Below are 20,237 nucleotides of genomic sequence, written 5' to 3'. Positions count from 1 at the left end.
GTCATCGATGAAAAACAAATTGCAATGTCAATAATGTGGTCAGAAGTTCATGAAGCTGTAGGGCTCCTTCGAGACAAAGGATTAGCTGATGTTGACAGCTTTTCCGCTGTAATTAGATCATTTAAACAGTCCCTGTCACCATTAGGGGAAGTGTTGAATAAAAATCAACAAATGGAGAAATTTCTGAATTGTACGGCATGTGAGGTAGTGACGATATTGCCACCAAAGAATTCGAAAAACAAGGGGACCAGGAAAAGATTCTTTGTCACCAAAACAAAAGCAATGGTGTTGGCTAGGAAACCCAAACGTAAGTGTAAGAATTGCAAGAGAATGACAAATCACGACAAGAGAAACCGCCCTAACCCCTTCTCAAAGACACACTCCATTGTGCGAAGGGTCGTCGAACAGAGAAGAGGATGAAGGAGAGGAGGAGGAAGAGCTGGAGTCGGAACAAGAATAGACGTCGGATCGGTGACAAGTGTTGCTCTATATATTTTGAGTGTGTAACTTAAAACTTTGATGTGCTATAACTGGAGCGGGCGATAACGAATTGGTCTCATGGCAGCGTAACTTTGAACTGCGATTCTTTGTAACTTTTAGTAACACCAACGTTAGAGTTACACGGCATAAGACCAAAATCTCTGTTTTATTAGATAGCCAAACATTGTGTTACTTGAACTTATTTTGGATTACTTATGTTATTTCAAGTAACAGTTACACTTATTTTCAAATAACTGCTGTTAACATTTACACTTCCCATGTCAGCACATTTACACTTCCAGTAACTTCACATTTACACATACTATATCCTCACATTTACACTTTGAATATCTTCACATTTACACTTCCAATTTAGTCAGTTTTACACTTTATTTGTTCACATTTACACTTCTCCTATATTCAAATTTACACTTCCTATTTGTTCTTATTTACACTTTTTTTTGTTGACATTTACACTTGGGTTGTCACCACATTTACACTTCCCATGTCACCACATTTACACTTCCAGTAACTTCACATTTACACATACTATATCCTCACATTTACACTTTGAATATCTTCACATTTACACTTCCAATTTAGCCAGTTTTACACTTTATTTGTTCACATTTACACTTATCCTATATTCAAATTTACACTTCCTATTTGTTCTTATTTACACTTTTTTTTGTTGACATTTACACTTGGGCTGTCACCACATTTACACTTCCCATGTCACCACATTTACACTGCATTCAAATTAATTTCAATGTGTTTACATTCACACTTTCAGTATGTTAAAGTTGACACTGACACTGTTAACATTTACACTTTAAGTGTGTTAACATTTACACTTAGTGTAAATGTGATTAAATTACAAGTGTGATATCAGTTACACTTGCAATTTAGTCACATTTACACTTTGAATAAACTATGATTATAAATGCCAAAAAATAGTCAACCATTACACTTCATTACTGCAAAGCTTACACTTGCAAACATTGCCAACCACAATACAAAACATTCCTTTCTAAGTTCAAGATTGTCAAACAAAATACATTTAAAAAAAATATATGTCCACAAATTGTTCACTTTTTCGACAACACAGCCTTAATTTTGCGCTTCTTTTGTAACTTGGCCCATAAATCTTCTTTTCCGGCGATGAACCCATTCAACTTTGCTTCAAAAATGTCTCTGTTGACATTTATGTCAGCTAGAACAAGCGTCGCCACCAACTCGACTACCAAGTACCGTCGATTCCTCTTCCTCTCCAAGTCCGGATGCTCAAAAGGTTGACCCTCGTACATCAAAGATATACATCATACGAGAAAATCCCCGATTTCGTTATGTTAGGAACGGGTGTTTGGCGCCTGAACGGGATTTGCCGATGCTCAAAGGTCGTAATCTCATATCCCCTGTCCGTTCTGACGTCCAAATAATCGCTAACAGCTGATGCCACATGGCGAGTAACATTGCAGATTTGTTCGATCCCGGTGGCATGATGTTGGTAGTCAAGCGAGATCAACGTTTGTTGTCCAAAATTTATACACACGCATGCAAAGTGACCACCAATGTTGACAGGTACGAAGATAAACTCGGCATTCAGGTTGAAAGTTTTATCACAATCCTGGATGAAGGTATCCCAAATGTGATACGTACCGATCGGTGATGTCATTAGATCGTGAGCCTGCTTCACGGATTTCGGAAAGCCGCATGATACATTCTGTTCGGGGAGTGAGTGAGACTACATAATACAAGTAAGAACTAATGTATAACTTTTATATATTGAGCGGGGGGGGGGGGTGTACCATATGACGTATCCCAAAGAAGGCCATCCTAGGAAGTAAGTGTTCAGCAGACTCCAAATGGTTCAGCAAAACAGCCCACGACTCAATGACAACAGGCGACATTACAACATCAGGAAGCATGGTCATGATGTCGGACCGTATGAAGACGGCATGCCCTCTTTGTACCAAGAGATTGATTCACTGCAATAAAACACACGTATAATAGTAAGAAATTGAGAAGTAGTTACAAATTAAATATCGTAACTAATTGGCCCTGTTATAAGAGTATGGCAGGTACTTACGAATTTTCAAAGTTGTAGTCGTCTAACAGGCAATAGTCCACCGCATGCTTACGACGTGATCGAATACCCCTGACCAAGCTTTGATTGTTCCGTAAGAAGGTCGAGACAACAAGAGTTGCGATGCAGCCCCGATCAATTGAGCAACCCAAGCCATCCCCCGCCACGGGGGGACGGCTCCCACGGTGACAAAGGTTGGCTACCCGACGACCGCACCGACGCTTGAACAACAACGGGCCGCTTTCCGCCTGTGAGGCTACGGGATTGCCCACAGGGCTTCCGTCTCACGCGTTTAGGGGTGGGGGCGCAACACGGGGACGTTTTATCGTACGTAATCTCTTCCTCGTCGTCCGGACTCCGCTTCGTGCAACATTGGAGACCGGGTTTTCCAACAGGTTCACACCTTGACCATACTTTTCCCTGAATTGGGTTATCCTTGAGCGAACGCTCTCCCTCACTTTGTTATGGTCACTCAGGATAAGAATCGACACCACTTCAGCCCGTACGAGGTTCAGAACGTCCCTCTCACCTAAGGCGCAGTCAAATAGCTTCCCATTGAAAAGCAGCATGTGTATCATCATGTACACCCCGCAATCAAACGCAGAATAACCCGTGCCTTGCCATTTAAATTCGACATTCACAAATTTGAACCCAGCAACCTTTGAACCTCTGATAAACCCTTTAGACTCCAGATACGCACCCATTAAATCACACTGTAAAAGGAATTTTAAAAAAAAATCAATTTAAAACCAGTGTTTATAATTCCAGAATACAACAACACTAAAGAACAAATTAAGGTATGCTATTTATAATTATTACCGCAATACGGGAAATTCCAAAATAGGGAAGCTTCTCAAAATCATCGTCGTATCGATGGTTGTCCAAATACTCTATCTGCTCGGAAACGAAGTTTATGCATGCACAGCTGTAATGATCATTATTGCCAGATAAGATCGGGATGAAGACCTGGCAGGTGTGACAACAAAGACATAAAATATACACTCATTAAAAAAATTTAGATTTACACTTTCAATAATTCGTCACATTTACAGTACCTGTGTCATGACATTTACACTTTCCATATATTCACATTTACACTATATATGTCATGACATTTACACTTCATATTTAGTCACCTTTACACTCCCTGTGTCATAACTTTTACACTTCACTATATCTCACATTTACACTTCCTATGTCACGACATTTACACTTTCCATATATTCACATTTACACCTTATATGTGCTGACATTTACACTTCCTATTTAGTCACCTTTACACTCCCTATGTCATCACATTTACACTTTCTATATGATCACATTTCCACTATACATCATGGCATTTACACTTCACTATGTGTCACATTTACACTTCATATTTCAATACATTTACACTTCATAATATCTCACGACATTTACAGTTCACTATGTCTCACGTTTACACTTCATATGTCATGACACTTACACTTTACATATATTCACATTTACACTTTATATGTGCTGACATTTACACTTTCTAAAGAGTCACCTTTACACTCGCTATGTCGTCACATTTACACTTTCTATATAATCACATTTACACTATACATCATGACATTTACACTTCATATTTCATGACATTTACACTTTCTTCTTAATCACATCCAGGCATTTATACTTTCTGTGAAAATCACATATACACTTTCGGTGTGATGACATTTACACTTGACAATAGCTCACATTTACACTTACCATATCAGATCCAAGTTGAAATGGAGACAAACAGGATTGAATCCAAGCATCCCACCCAGCCCAGATTTCGTCCTTCTTGTCAAGAACAATGCCTTTCTTCTTGGCTTTCCAAATATCCAGTGCAGGGCTCTGTTCAAGCGAAGGGCAGCGTTATTAAATTTAGACACTTACGTTACAATTAAATAGGAACTATAAAAATTGCAATGAGTGAGGATAGGGCAAGTACGGTGTGACTAAGCCCGAAGAAACAACGAGAGGTTGCAACTGGTGCAGTTTGGTCATACATCATCTTATTGATTAGTAGGCACCAACAATCGATTACAGAATTCATAACTTCCTGTCCAGGTTCAAGGGTTAACATGTCTTCCCGTGACACGAAGAAAAAGTCTGAAAAAACTGCCAATTCTTCCCTACAAAAAAAGAAAGATTTATATAAGGCTAACATGGTTACGACAACATATAAGTATTAATATGTTTGACATAGAAATTAAACGACTCACCCGTTCAACCAAGCTTCTGATTTGTTAAATACGTAATCCAGGACGTATTTCCTTTCCTTAAAAACACCCCTAAATAATTTCTTATTCAGCTGCAGGTCTACAGTAACAAAGCCCTGCTCGGGCATGGGTTCCCCACAATCCATGGTGCAAGTCAGGTTCTCAGGGACCACTTCCATGCACTGTAAGGGCTCAGGTGAATGAAACAGGAAAGGGTGGTGATCCATATTACTCCGGGGGACATAAATTTCCCGACCATCCGCGGGAACGGCTGGTTGAGAAGGGCCTGCCACATCAGTCGTTCCAAAATCCTCACCTGGAACCCCCTTAAATGCCTCAGCTAGCTCTGCAGTAGATATAAACGTACACTGAAATTCCGGCAACTTAAACTCAGAGGAGGGTGCTTCAACAACCACCTTATCTGCTCCCTCTGCAACATCCATGGGCTTGTCATCATTATGAAATGAACCAGGGCAACCAGGTTGTTCAGTAGGGCCCTCAACTTGCTCGTTGACCATGCCACTACCAATCTCTAAACCTTCTTGCGATGGATCATCTTCACGGACTGTGGTCGAAGCAACGCCAGGCTCACCATCCGGTGCTATCGTACCACTAACTTGGAGTCGGTCAACGAGCTGTTTCACTCCCGGTGCACCACTAACATCCACAGCCTCACCAGGCACTAGTCCAACCACGAGTGGTTCGGGCCCACGGCAGGGCCCCTGGTCTTGGGGCGGCTCCATGTCCATGCCCTGCACAGCCTCATCCTGGACTGTCGGTGCACCGCTAACATCCACATCCACGCCAGCCACTAGTCCAACCACCAATGATTCAGGCCCACGGCGGGTCCCCTGATCTTGAGGCGGCCCCATATCCATTCCCTGCACAGCCTCGTCCTGCTCTCTCGGTGCACCGCCCTGTGCCACTTCACTGTCACCGCTGTCTGGCAACTTTTTTAGCGCGTTATCAATATCAGCTGTCGCTATAAATTTCAACTGAAATGAAGATGATCCATCTTCAATTGACGGGACTACCACATCTGCACCCACCTTGTTTGCTACTTTTGAAAAAGACACCTCCCCTTCGCGTAAACAGCCCCTGTTCTTGAGCCGACTCCATATCCATACCCCGCACAATCTCATCCTCACCTATCTCGTACGCACCCTCTACCTCTTCACCACCACCATGACCAATATCTCGTCAAACCTTGCGGCGCGTTCTCAATATCCGGTCGAAATAAATTTTAGTTGAATCGAAGATGAACCATCTTGATTGATCGACCTACCACATCCGCATCAACCTTATTCGTTGCTTCGACTTACACTTCTCAACAACATGTTCGGATTTCTCGGGGCACCACTAGTGTCGTGCACTTCCCCTCCCAAACTTTCCCGCTCCTCGTTCAATGAGGGCTTTATGTAAGCTTCTTCAACTTCATCCGGGCTATAAATTTTCTCTAGAATCTGCCGATCGGTTAATTGAGTCAAGTTGTCGGTTAAATCTAGCCCGCATTCCTCTTCCTCTCGTCGACAGGCTTCGTTAAGTTCACCGGTGTGTAGAAATCGCAGTCTCCATTACTCGTGACATCGCCGCATCACCCGCTTTATCACCCAAATCGAATCTTCGCTAGTGATACAGCTCTACGATGAGGCGTAAACTCGAACTTAGGTTCCTTGGTCTTTCTTTTCTTGCTTGCCTTTGTTTTTTTCTTGGCCACCTGTTTTTTCTCTTGGCCAACATCTGACAATGAGGGAGCGTTATCATTATACTTCTTCATTTGCGAAGCTAAATTTCCAACTTCTTCAACATATTCCTTCACCTTTGCACCTTCAAAAAAAGCTTGCGTCGCTTGTGACGGAACAAGATCACTTGAAGAAGAAACACCTGTTGTTAAATTCTTAAGCATTGCAGCTGCGTCCGTATACCAGGAATAGAAGGCCACAGCGTTCCTTTGAATCTTCAAGTACAGCTCGTGTACACCCTACAGTTGGTAACAAAAAAAGATTTCAGAGTCTAGATACGCAAAATATACCTGCTCAATATATATATATTAAAAAATATATGCGATTAATCAAACATTCATAACATAAATCTTACATCTACAGCCCTAGCTTTCAACTCATCATCATCTTCAACACCGGGAGGGAGTTCAATCTGAATAAACTTCTTATCGGGTGATGTACCCGACGTTGAAATCAGAAGAGGCGTAGGGCTTGCCAATGGCGCCTTGGCGCGCCGCCTATAGCCAACATTGTATTACCAAAGTGTCCTTCTCATCAGGGGTCTTGTTTTGACATCGCGGATACTTCACCTTCGACAAAGTTAGTCGACCCAGTGGCCCCACGTCCAGCTCATCCTTTAACCTCTTCGATAGAGTTTTCAGATCCCAATGCTGAATAAGTGGAAGGCCATCGGGGGAACTCTTGCCACGGTAATCATACCGCTGAAAATAAGTAATCATGAGGAAAGGGATACAACCAAGCGGATGTGATCGCACACTGCGAGCCTCTACCGCAGACATTAGCTAAACATTCTAATACATACGAGCACCAGTCATACTCCGATATGACACTCACATCTTCAACCACTTTCAAAAGTTTGATTTCAATGCCGTTGTTCAATGTCGGCGCAAGGAATGATGAAATGCTAAGAAGCACAAACAAAGCGTAATTCATCACCTCCATCTTTGAATTGCTCGACTCAATATAATTGAAGACGTCTCCTAAAGGAATAGAATCAGAATTTGATTTCACTTTGAACTTTTTGCGCCACAGTTGTTTTATGCGCACATATTTTTCATCTTTAGCACCAGGCATATGTCCAGTAGGTACTATTTCCATCTCTCTCTCACCAACAGGTAACATGAAACAGTCATAGACATCATACTTAGTAACCATAAACTCCTTCAACTCCGACGCCCTGAAAACATGAGAACCATCGCTGAAAGCCTCAAGAAATTCAGGAACATGTGAAAGCGGGAAAGTTTCGAGTTTAAGATGAAGCAGCCCCCAAATCCAATCCTCTCGTACAAAGCGGCTCGTTGGGCAATGTTCAGCTTACCAATAAGCTTGTGAAGCCGGTTGGGGCGACACTTAACTAAAACTTGATAGGGGTAACTTCTGGTTGTTCTTCACTTCCGTGTACTTCTCCATCGATACCATCCGAATCAGAACAAAAGTACATAAGAAATGCACAATATCAGACAAGCTATAACAGTCTACACATTTACATTTCCACTTACTCTATCCTCACATTTACACTTCCAGTATCTTCACATTTACACTTCCAATTTAGTCAGATTGACCCTTTATTTGTGCACATTTACACTTCTCCTACACTCACATTTACACTTTCATTATCTTCACATTTACACTTCCACTTTAGACAGATTTACCCTTTATTTGTTCACATTTACACTTATTCTATCCTCACATTTACACTTCCAGTAACTTCACATTTACACTTCCAATTTAGTCAGATTGACCCTTTATTTGTTCACATTTACACTTCTCCTACACTCACATTTACACTTCCAGTAACTTCACATTTACACTTCCAATTTAGTCAGATTGACCCTTTATTTGTTCACATTTACACTTCTCCTACACTCACATTTACACTTTCATTATCTTCACATTTACACTTCCACTTTAGTCAGATTCACCCTTTATTTGTTCACATTTACACTTCTCCTACACTCACATTTACACTTTCATTATCTTCACATTTGCACTAAAAGTTTAGTCAGAATTACCCTTTATTTGTTCACATTTACACTTCTCCTACACTCACATTTACACTTTCATTATCTTCAAATTTACACTTCCAATTTAGTCAGATTTACACTTTATTTCATCACATTTACACTTCTCCTACACTCACATTTACACTTCCATTATCTTCACATTTACACTTTCACTTTAGTCATATTTACACTTCCATTATCTTCACATTTACACTTTCACTTTAGTCATATTTACACTTTATTTGATCACATTTACACTTCTCCTATCCTCACATTTACACTTCCATGATCTTCACATTTACACTTTCACTTTAGTCATATTTACACTTTATTTGATCACATTTACACTTCTCCTATCCTCACATTTACACTTCCATGATCTTCACATTTACCCTTTATTTGTTCACATTTACACTTCTCCTGAACTCACATTTACACTTCCATTATCTTCACATCTACAGTTCCATTTTAGTCAGATTTACAGTTTTAGTGTTCACGTTTACACTTACTCTATCCTCACATTTACACTTTGAATATCTTCACATTTACACTTCTAATTGAGTCAGATTTACACTTTGTTTGATAACATTTACACTTCTCCTATCCTCACATTTACACTTTCTATTTGTTCACATTTACACTATCATTTACACTTCTCCTATCCTCACATTTACACTTTCTATTTGTTCACATTTACACTTTTTTTTGGTTCACATTTACACTTGGGCTGTCCTCACATTCACAGTCCTAATTACATCACATTTACAATCCCCAGAAACAGACTCGATTAAAACCCTAACAAATACATTGACACTACCCATCAATTCAGATTTACACTATGAATTTAATTAAATATTCAAACAAACAATAAAATCACATAAATTGAAACACACAATAAAATTGAAACACGCAATACAACAATTACGACTCAAGCATAATTTGCAAATTTAAAAAATTTAAACAAAGAAAAGAATAAAGGATGATCAATGAATTACCTTCAAACTGAGGTAAAGAAACAAAGATACGAACTACAAGGGTTTGAATGCGATAAAATATAGAAAAGAAATGGATTTGTTGTAATTGGTAAGCAAGAGAGATGGAACAGTAAGGAATAGAAAATAAATGAAGAAATGTGAGATGAAAGACAGGAATAAGGAAGGACGGTTTTTTGAAATTATGAGGAGGTTGTATGAGATAGTGGAGGGAAGTTGAATAACGTGCAAGTGACTGATGAGAAACATACATGCAGAATGAACAGTAAGTCTAATAGCCTAAGGAGAGAGGTAATTAGTCTACACATTATTTTAATGTTACAAGTTGCTTTTTGGTGTAATCTTAGCCATTCATCCTCACAATCTAAGGGCTCTAAATGGGACTTATGGACTTAATGACTTAAGGTGGACTCACTTGATCCTTGTTCTATATATATATATATATATATATATAAAAGAGGCTTTTTTCAGGCAATTTTAGAGACTCCAACCTTATAAAACTACCTAATGTGCAAATTCTATCTAATATTGGTGCAAATTCTATCTAATAGAGTTTTATAATATTTGTGCAAATTCTATCTAATATTGATGCAAATTCTATCTAATAGAGTTTTATAAGTTAACTCCTGCATTCTATCTAATATTGGTGCAAATTCTATCTAATAGAGTTTTATAAGTTAACTCCTGCTTTTCCAGGTTGTTCTAGCTAAGAACTGTTGATTTAAGAATTCTCTTATCCTACACGATCTTTTACCTATTTAGCTTTGAATTCTGCAATCTTTCATACGCAATTAAGGAAGTAAATCAAACAGCAAATGCTGTAGTTACAGTCAAACACTCAAAACCAAGGGATCTTCTCTTTATGCCTCTGAATATACCGAAACCCCAACCCCTTTCATTTACAGTCTTCGGATATAAAAACCGAGGACCTTCCAATCTCTGAATATGTCGATTTCAAACTATTGATCATATATGCTAATGTTAGTAGTAGTAATGTTTTTAACTTATTTTTTTACTGACATGCTGTTTGGTACCTTGTCGGTTTTGTTCTTTAAGACAATATTTTTTTGTGTCATGCTGCGACTAACTCCGCTGATTTGTTTCTTAACATGCAGTTCAGAAGATGGTACTAGAAACGATAAGGCGTGTTCTCTCAGTATGTTTCCTTGTCTCAATTCTTGCTGCTAAGGGACACTCAAGGATTCATGGGTCAAAATATGCTGGCAAAACTGTCAAGGTAAAATAAATATTGAGATTCAATAGAAAACATTGGAATTGTTGTTGGTTGACATTTAAAATGATTACAGAACGAGTATGGAGATACATACGATTGTATAGATTTCTACAAGCAACCTGCATTCGATCATCCTCTCTTGAAAAATCACTCTTTCCATCCTCAGGTAATTAAATGGGGCATAAAATCCTGAGTTCATGTCGTGTTTACGGATTAGATCAATATTTGCCGTCTGGATATATATAAAATTTGGTGGTTTGTGCAGATGAGGCCTACATTTCAGCCTCAAACGATTAGAAACAACGATATCTCTTGGGAGATAAATGCAACCGCAACTGATATACCTCTATTAAAGGATGGAGGTTGTCCTCAAGGGACAATTCCCGTTAGAAGAATGAACAAGAGCGGTGGTATTTCTAAAGCGAAGATTTCAAATACGACAAATGAAGTCATATCTGCCTCTGGAACTATGGTAAGTCTTCCTTGAACCAAGTCGATTCTTGATTACAGAAGGTTTACTACATTGTTTGTCATGTAGTTTGCAATCAGTCAAACAAATACCAATATGTGGAAATTTTACAACGGAGTTGGTGCAATTATGAGTGTTTACAACCCGCGAGCTTTGGCATCCCAATACAGTTCAGCGGAAATTACACTAAAGGGTGGTACAGATTCCATTGTTGCAGGATGGACAGTTAGTCATCTGAACTCAACTTGTATTTGGAAGTTTTTCTTTCTTTCTATTGTCTTAATTCTAGGAAAAGGAGCTTTTAAGAAAGTGTTTAATTATTCCTTCAAAGCTTGCCCGAGCCATGGCCCATACAGCCCAGGCATAGCTTCGTCCCTGGCCACAGGCAGGATACAAGTTAGCTTAATGACAGTTCCATAGCGTAATATAATAAACTGATATCATGCTGAGAGTAGAGTGATAACTCCTATTGTGACTACTTTTCCTACTACTTTCCCTATGCAAATGACAATTATTCACAATCAAATCGCTAAAAAACGAGAAACCCATTTGCACAAACCAAGTACCCTGCAAAATTAACCCTAACCCACGTCCTAATTTAGCAAAATTAACACCCCTTTTGCCCTAATTGATTCAATTGATTAAAGATGGTCTCTCATTAATCTCAATAAAAGACCTCTCTCATAAAGGAAATTATCATTTTATTATCATTTTTTTTTTAAATTTTTACTTGAACACAATTGGTGTAATATTTTATTGTATTTTTCCATTTATCTAGAAAATAGAACTACATTATTAGATGAAGCTCTTCCCGTTAATTTGACACTTCTACCGTTCTACAATTCTAATGCTACTTAATTAACCAAAAAGTACAAATAAATTGGTTAACAACTACGAGTTTTGAGGGTTTATACATTTATTTATTTGATAGGGAGATAAACAATGGGGATAAACAACATAGTTAGGTAAACGACTTGCAGTTTTGAGGAGTTTACATTGTATAATGAGGTGATGACAATCGTTGAGCTAAGTATTTGGGTGATAAGCAAAGCATTTAATGAAAGTTTCATTTACTATAACTATATGGTGTTTTACGTACGGATAACTAACTTAATTTACAAATTACTAAATTATATTCCATCAGAAAATTTATCTATAAATTTGAAAAGTGAAAACTTAAAGGATAAAACTTTAAAATAATTTGTAATTATCTTATTCTAACAAATTGTAATTCCTATTCCTAGAGCCTTACGTTTATGTAATTGAAATACAACTTTTACGTATCATTCAAAATGATATTAAAAGATCTAAACAATTAAAGGAAGAACAAATTTGAAACCCGTGCAACGCACGGGCACAAAATCTAGTTATCAATGTAAATGTAACTTGATTAATATCTCTAATCCTCTATAATTTTCTTGAATTTTTAGAGAACCCTCCTTTAATCCTTTGAGTAGCATAACAGACGACATCAGTCTATCAGTGACCAAGGTCTAACCAAATTAAGGGACTGAAATTCAAGTAAAATGCTTGTTTGCTCATTTTATAGACTGATGTCGTCTACCTTAACCGGTACCATCAGTGAACTGTGGTACCTTATGATGACTGAGTTCGAAACCAGTAGCATTAAAACGGACGTAGCGGCTCTCTTTACACCCGAAAATATATATTTATAGAACCTTGGTTATTTTTCTGGAATCTGGGACCTTGATCTTTTGGATGAGAAGTAGTTTCCATTGGACATAATAGTGAAAAACTCAAAATTCACACAAATGCAAATTTCAGCATACATGAAACTTTGCATTATTAGCATAATTAAATAATTAAGATAACTAATACTCCATAGACCATACTTGACTAATGCTTTCTCACACAACAATAAGCTCAAGCTTGTACTGCCTCAACGTCTGCTGTCTCCATTTTCATCTCAATCGAACCTCCATCGTCTTTTGAAGCTTTGCTTACTGTCTCTACTGCTTCCTTTTCTGCTACCTTAGCTTTTAGCACATCATCTTTAGAGGCACTTGTCTCAGCCAGAAGACCTTTTGTCCAATTCGCCATCTGCTCAATTCCTGCCTCGTCTATTTATTCCAGTCAAATTATTAGCCACCCATCTCAATAAGAACAACATCATTACTTTAGTATACCTAATCAAACTATGGGGGTAAAGGGGGTCAAATGTAAATATGGCCCATTGCAATGGAATCAAACTATACAGGTTTTGAGGAAGAAAGTATACCTAATCTTGGAACAGTGTGGCCTCCGGGATGTCTTATAATAAGAGGATCCACAAAAGCAGAAGCAAGATCTTCAGAAGGAAGTTTCAACCAGTCCTTATCCCCAATGAAGTGAACTGATTTCGCAACAATAGGGTCTTTAAAGGCAACATCACAAATGTGAGGAGCCCTGAATTTAGAACCTGATACCGAAATCAAGAACTTGATAGGAGGATGATCCTTCAATATTTTTCCCTGGAGCTGGTATCCGGCCAAGAGGGCACAAAGTGTAGCTCCCTGTCGAAACAATATAATTATTAATTAACCGAGATGACTTAACAAGACCATGAAGTAAAAGATGAGTGTGTTGAAAATGTAGAGAAATAGGTTACCTGGGAGAAGCCAAGGAGACCATCAAAGGGTCCATTGGTAGTAATGTATTTACATAGAAATGATATACACTCTTCCAAGTTATCATACTCAGTAAATTCCTTGTTGAATTGAAACCATTCAAAGTAGGGAGGTGGGAAAATGCCCTCAATGTCTGATTTGCCTCCTGCACGAAATAAACCATCTGGGAAATCCTGTATCTCATTGTTTTGTTTCAATATAAATTAGACTGTAATATAAAAATACAAACATTGTATTAAGTAGTCGGTCTCACTTAAGAGATGGTTGTAGAAGCATACCAAATCAAAATTGGCAAAAATAGGACCCCATTTGGTGATTTGCTTGTTGAGAAAAGCTCCACTAGTTCTGAATCCATGGAGACATAAAATTTTCATTTTGTTTCCTTCACTACACTCCATTTTATCTAAGAATATGTAATAATAAGGTTATTCTTAAATAGTAGTAGTATGTCATAGATCATAGATGCATACCTACTAGGGCAGAGTATGGATCAGATATCCGATCCGAAACCGATTTCGGATCGGATATCCGTATCCGAAACTCACAAATTTCATTATCCAATATCTGATCCGAAACATTCGGATATCCGATTTTTAGTATCCGAAAATTTCGGATCGGATATCCAATTATCCAATATTGATCCGAAAAATCCAAAATCTCACTGTTTACCCACAAAATCAAACAAAACTTGATTTATGAGCTTGGGTATCAAATTTGTGAGCAATTAAATCTGCTGGTGACATACACAAGGAAACAATCTTGCACAAAGAAACAATCATGCACAAAGACAAGTGACATATATGAGATACCCGAAACAAAAATCAATACATATGCATCATCAGATCATTAATATACAAATTAGATCGCAATTAAATCTGCCTTGTGGTGGCGCCAATGGTGGTTGTTGCGTCGTCTGCTGGTGGGGAGAGAGTGAGGAGGTGGACGAGTGAATGAGGGCGGCGATGAGGAAAGAGGTCGGCGACGGAGGACGACTACGGCAACAGTGGGTAGGGAGATCGTATTTGATGGTGATAGTGGTGGTAGGAGGACGACGGTGGTCTGCAAAAAGGTGAGTATGGAAGGAGATCGGTGTAGTGGTGGTAGAACGACGACGATGGAAGGAGATCAGAGATTCAGAGGAGGATGACTTATGGTGATTGGTGGTCAAGAGAGAGTATAGAGAGATAAGAGAAGGGAGCAAATGAAGATGACGGAAGTTGTATAAATTGAAATGAGTAGTTAGAAACTTAGATTAGGGTTTGGCAGGAGGAGCCTTGCTTATAAATATATATTTTTTTTTTTTGTTTTTTTTTTTATAAATAAATTTGGAGGATGGTTATCGGATATCGGATATCCGAAATTTTTTAAACTACTATCCGATATCTGATCCGTATCCGAAAGTTTCGGTTCGGATATCTGATCCAAACTACTTTTCGGATCAGATATCCACTTTTTCGGATCGGATTCGGATCGGATATCGGATCAGTTCGGATAATCGGTTTTTTTGCTCTGCCCTAATACCTACCACCGCAAAAGTACAAAATTTAAGAATGCCCAACTAACTCTTCTCATACAACTATTCAAGAGTTAGCTTTGCAAATGGTAGTTGACTTGTTGGGTCAATCTTGAATGTCTTGGTCTTCAAGTCAAAACTGGAATGTGTGACCATCCAAACCGCTGCGTGTCTCGTTTAGGAGTAGAATATAGGGTTTTTTTTTTTTCAAAAAGTATCTAACATTTAGGCCACTTTACGCGCAGGTATCTAACATTATTTTTTTTGCCTAAAGGTACCTAAAGTTTATATATCCTTTGTTAACAAGTACCAACTAACGTTTTTCATTAAGAAAAAAAGTCAAAATTCGTCTTGAATTAACAAAAACCATGTTTTTTCATTCAAATCATATAATTGCACTTCATTTAAGGTGAGGAAGGAGATAAGGTGGTCGGAATAGGAGATGAAGCGGAGAGAAAAGGTGGTGAGGTAGGGGAGTAAATATATTAAACATGATTAGAGATGAGATAAATAGATTAAATTATATGATTATTAATAGTTTTTAAGAAAGGGATTAAGGAGAGAAGCAAACAAATTCAGGTTTTCCGTCTAGTCAAGCCCTAAAGTTGAGTTTTTTTAACCGAAATTGTCTATTGGTACTTCTTAGCAAGTGAATTATAAACTTAAGGTACTTTTGGACAAAAAAATAATATTAGGTACTTCCATGCAAAGTGGCCTAAATGTTAGGTACCTTCTGACAAAAAAAACTAGAATATATGGAAGCTCGTCTTGCTAGCTAAATCACGTATTTTTACTATATCCAAATTCTCATTTAAAATCCGTGCGTTTTAAACTTAAAATGAATCAAATATTTATATACAATTATAATAGAACAATCACTAATACATGTGTTAATTTACACAAATTATTACTCCATCCAATTTCCTATTATCTCCCCACTTTCCTTTTTTACACAAGTTTGATTATCTTCTCTCTTTCCTTTTTTGGTAAATTTCATTCATTTTTTATTAATTTCTCTCTCCTAAAAAATCAACAACTCCCATTACTTTATCTATTATTTATTCATTATTTATTATTTATTATTTTCTCTCCCCTATAAATTTCACAACTTACAATACTTTATTCTACTTTATTCCTTCTTTCTTCCCCCTTTCTTAATTTTTGTGTCCAAAAGAAAGGGGAAGATAAAAGAAAATTGGAGGGAGTATATAAGACCAGCTCCATATGTTAAAGCCCAAAAAAACTCAAATCACTTTTTTAAATAGAAGTAATCTATATATATCTATCTATCTATATTATTAAAGGAAGTTTTTTTCGAGCAATATTAGAGTCTCCAACCTTTATTAAACTCTAAAAGTAAAAAACAAAAGAATAACAATAAAATATATAATAATGCAAAATTTAAATCACGTACGTTTGGTAGTCTTTGTATTAGAGTGAAATAGAGACTCTTTGTGTATATATACAGTATGCACCATGGATCTTCCTTCTCCTCCTCATTATTAGCCTATGGAGAAATTTATTTTTATCGTCTTTTCCCTCCCTGTTGCTAGCGCATCGCTTTATGTTGAGCTATCTTAATTGACGATGGAGCCATAAATCAATATATATAATGGAGTTGAAAGCTGCTTGGAAAGTTGAAAGTGTTACGACATAGCAATTTTGCATCCATAGAGTTCAATTTTCGTGCCATTGATATCAATGAGATGGGTATGATTCTATATTCGAGAAATCCAATAGGTAATCTGATCTTGAATTGAGCAGAGGTTTCTTTCTTTTGAATGTCTGTACTCTTGAGTCATCTGCAACATTTTATAACAAGCGCTTGTGCACAGTTGTTCGAGCCTCGAGGTGACGATGGATATGCAGTTGTTCACTATCAAATTTCCAGTGCTACATACGAACCTTTTGTGATGGCGAAATTATATGTAACTACGGATTATTGTTTATAGAGTTTTGTTTTTTAGGAAACTGATAGTAGTGTTTTGTATCGGTTTAGGAGGGTCTCGTGTCTTTTAATATGGGTTTTTAAGTATGCTTTTCCTAGTATTTGATAATTGGTTATGATGTGGCCACTTGTCCATTTTACCTCGGTTTTACAATTGATTTTGATGCACGGAACCCGAGGATCAAGGAGAACCTTTCAATAGTCAAGCTAAGGCACAAGCGGCTCACACGTGGCCTAATATCCAACTGGGAGAAGTGAGGAGTGAAGATTATAAGAAATGAGAACAATTGAAGAGGTCTAGTTCTTGGAAATTAGAAGTCCAAAGTGCGAGCCCATGCGCAGGCTGCGCAAACATGGTGCGCAGCTACGCACGATTGCGCAGGCAACAAAGTTTTTGCGCAGGCTGCGCAACTCTGTTTTATGGGGCCTTCTAATCTTCTTTTGGGCTTCTTAAGTGGAAATCTTTTTAGGTTTTCGTGCAGCCCTATATATACCCAAGAGTTTGAAGACCTGATAACATCATACAACATCATATCATCTCAGCTAATCTCATCATTTAGGGTTTTAAGCTTGTAATAATTTAGAAGACTTTCTCATTCAAGTTGTAATCTTTCTTTGTATTTTGGGTTTATGAAGACTATGGAAGGCTAAATCCTTCCTTGCTTGGTGTAATCCGTTTCAAGTCTTCGACTTTATCATTGTATTGACTCTCTACTCTCTAATCTTTCATTTATTTCAATTTCTAAGTTTGAATGCCATGTTGAATGTTTTGTTGTGAGAAGTAATTACCCTTGCCTCTTTAATGTTCATCTATTGCTTGTTTGTTGCAAAGTTCCTTGCTTTTGTGATAACTTGTTGAAGCATCTCATAATTATTGTTATCTTGGCTTAGAGTATCAATCTTTGTGAGTAGAAATTGTTTGTATCATTGGGTTGTTGGCTTAGACATGCTCTTTTGATATCCCATTTATTTTCCTTTTGGTTGTGCTCTTCACGCTCTTGGCTACAATTCTTACATGGCTTAGTATTGGAAATTGTAGTTTAAGTAGGATTATCATTGTTGGCTTAGATAGTGGTGATCAATTTCTTGAGGATTGTTGTTGGGTGAATGAAATTGGAGAGAAAAGAGTCTTGCTTTGAGAAAAGTTGAAGCTTGTAGGATTATACCAAGTTTTCATCTCTTATAATTGTTGCTTGCATACCAAGTGTTTGTTGCCTTGTTTCTTAGGAAAAATCACATCATTTCCATTTTGTCACTTGTTTTCTCCATGCCAATTCTCCTCCTATGTGTCTCAATTGTTGTCCATTGTTAATATCCATAGTTTGTGCTTAGTCTTGTGTTTTGTTCATTGTCATTAGTCTAATACAAGCTTTTAGTCTTAATCCCTTCTCTTGGGTTCGACCCTTGCTTCCCTTTACTACTATTCTTATTGCATAGTGTAGAGTCGAGTTTGGTTTATAAATATCTAATTTGGTAGCTTAATTCTAGCATTTACGACACCTAGTATTGTGCTTATCAAATTTTGGCGCCGTTGCCGGGGAAGGGAAACATAGCTAAAAGCTTGATTTGTGAAATACATGTTTAGTTGTTTTTATCTTCTCTTTGTTGTTAGAAGTAAGTGGAAGTTCTAATTTATTTTTGTAGTGTCAAGGTTTATGAGTAGTTCCCCACAAGGTGGTGAATTCACTCCCGTTGAAGAAGACTCATTCGGGGCATACTCTTGGTTGTTTACAAACCCGTGGTATCGGAGACAACCTAGGGAAACCCAAGTTGAAGAAGAACCACTTTCGATAAACCCCATTGAAGTAGAATATCCAAGAATGGTGAACGATAATAGAACCATTCGTGAGATAAGAGCAAGAAACTACGATGAACAACCATTATGCATCACATACCCTCCTTTGGGAGCAAATTCCAACTTTGAACTTAAAGGTTTCTTCATTCACAACTTACCCAAATTCCACGGGCAAGCGGGAAATGATCCTAACCGGCACTTATTGGAGTTTCACATGATGTGTGAATGAGCCATCCCAAACGGAGGATCAATTAAAGCTTCGTGCCTTCCATTTTCCTTGATGGATGTGGCTAAGGATTGACTTTTCTATCTCACTCCGGGGTCCATAAGTACTTGGAAAGAGATGAAAGCGGCTTTCCTTGAGAAATTCTATCCCGACTCGCGCCACAACCGTGCAAAAAAGGCAATCACCACCATAGACCAAGACCCTAATGAGGAAACCATGTATGAATATTGGGAAAGATTTAAGAGGTTGGTGGCTCAATGCCCATACCATGGGTTGAGTGGAGATGACCTTCTTGTTAACTTTTATGAAGGTTTAGGCCAAGAAGATCAAAGGATGGTCAATTCCGCCATCGGGGGAGGTTTGGAGAATTATTCCATAGCGGATGCTAAGGAGATCATTGAGAGACTTGCCTCAACCACAAGAAATTATGGTAGAAGTCAAAGGGGATCAAGAAATACATCTTCAATGGGAACCTCCTCCTCTTATACCCAAAATCTTGAGCAAAGTGTGAATGACCTAACTCATCTAGTGAAAAACATGATAGGCAACACTCCAAACAAGGAAGGGAGTAAAAGGAATCAAGTGGAATGCAACTATTGCCAAGGTCCTCATTTGGAGGAAGCTTGCCCTATTATGATAGAAGAAGGAATTAGGGTGGAAAATGTGAGTGCAATGGGTTATGGAAATTACAATGCTAGGAATCCTTTCGGGGGAGGATATTATAATTATGACCCTAATGGAAATACCTACAATGTTGGGAGTAGAGACAACCCTCGTCTTGGTTTGGGTGGTGACACTTCCAAAAGCTTTGTTAATGACCAATTCAATCAGTTGAGAGACCAAAATTCCCGACAAGGTCAAGGTTCCAATTTTCAAGGAAATAGGAATGGCAAT

General features: G+C 38.0%; 2 protein-coding genes across 4 annotated transcripts; one reads left to right on the top strand and one right to left on the bottom strand.

The window, feature by feature from the left end:
* Nucleotides 1-10,272: 10,272 nt before the first annotated feature.
* Nucleotides 10,273-11,654, top strand: LOC141588035 (protein neprosin-like). The gene is made up of 5 exons (XM_074409493.1): nt 10,273-10,511; nt 10,647-10,768; nt 10,839-10,931; nt 11,031-11,237; nt 11,304-11,654. Exons 2-5 carry the CDS (start codon nt 10,655-10,657, stop codon nt 11,652-11,654), a joined length of 765 nt encoding a protein of 254 aa, XP_074265594.1. The 5' UTR covers nt 10,273-10,511; nt 10,647-10,654.
* Nucleotides 11,655-12,945: 1,291 nt separating this feature from the next.
* LOC141586779 (uncharacterized) lies at nt 12,946-15,119 on the bottom strand. 3 transcript variants are annotated; one of them, XM_074408115.1, is made up of 5 exons: nt 14,671-15,119; nt 14,140-14,264; nt 13,843-14,034; nt 13,474-13,747; nt 12,946-13,315 (listed from the first exon to the last, which is right to left on the bottom strand). In XM_074408115.1, the coding sequence occupies exons 2-5, from the start codon at nt 14,257-14,259 to the stop codon at nt 13,119-13,121; spliced, it is 783 nt and encodes a 260-aa protein (XP_074264216.1). In that variant the 5' UTR covers nt 14,260-14,264; nt 14,671-15,119; the 3' UTR covers nt 12,946-13,118. The 3 variants fall into 3 exon arrangements, with proteins under 3 accessions (XP_074264216.1, XP_074264217.1, XP_074264215.1); XM_074408116.1 differs by having other exon boundaries at nt 14,741-15,119; XM_074408114.1 differs by having other exon boundaries at nt 14,140-15,119.
* Between the last annotated feature and the right edge of the window lie 5,118 nt (nt 15,120-20,237).

The sequence above is a fragment of the Silene latifolia genome, chromosome 6, assembly GCF_048544455.1.
Source record: "Silene latifolia isolate original U9 population chromosome 6, ASM4854445v1, whole genome shotgun sequence".
NCBI lineage: Eukaryota > Viridiplantae > Streptophyta > Magnoliopsida > Caryophyllales > Caryophyllaceae > Silene > Silene latifolia.
The sequence above is the reverse complement of the archived record's forward strand: the minus strand, read 5'-3'. Positions and strand labels throughout refer to the sequence as shown.

Coding starts and splice junctions, on each gene's coding strand:
- LOC141588035 (XM_074409493.1), top strand. CDS start 10,655: ATGGTACTAGAAACGATAAGGCGTGTTCTCTCAGTATGTTTCCTTGTC. Junction 10,769..10,838: donor ATGCTGGCAAAACTGTCAAG/GTAAAATAAATA, acceptor AAATGATTACAG/AACGAGTATGGAGATACATA. Junction 10,932..11,030: donor ATCACTCTTTCCATCCTCAG/GTAATTAAATGG, acceptor TGGTTTGTGCAG/ATGAGGCCTACATTTCAGCC.
- LOC141586779 (XM_074408114.1), bottom strand. CDS start 14,259: ATGGAGTGTAGTGAAGGAAACAAAATGAAAATTTTATGTCTCCATGGA. Junction 13,748..13,842: donor GTCTCCTTGGCTTCTCCCAG/GTAACCTATTTC, acceptor TTGTTTCGACAG/GGAGCTACACTTTGTGCCCT. Junction 13,316..13,473: donor CCACACTGTTCCAAGATTAG/GTATACTTTCTT, acceptor TGGAATAAATAG/ACGAGGCAGGAATTGAGCAG.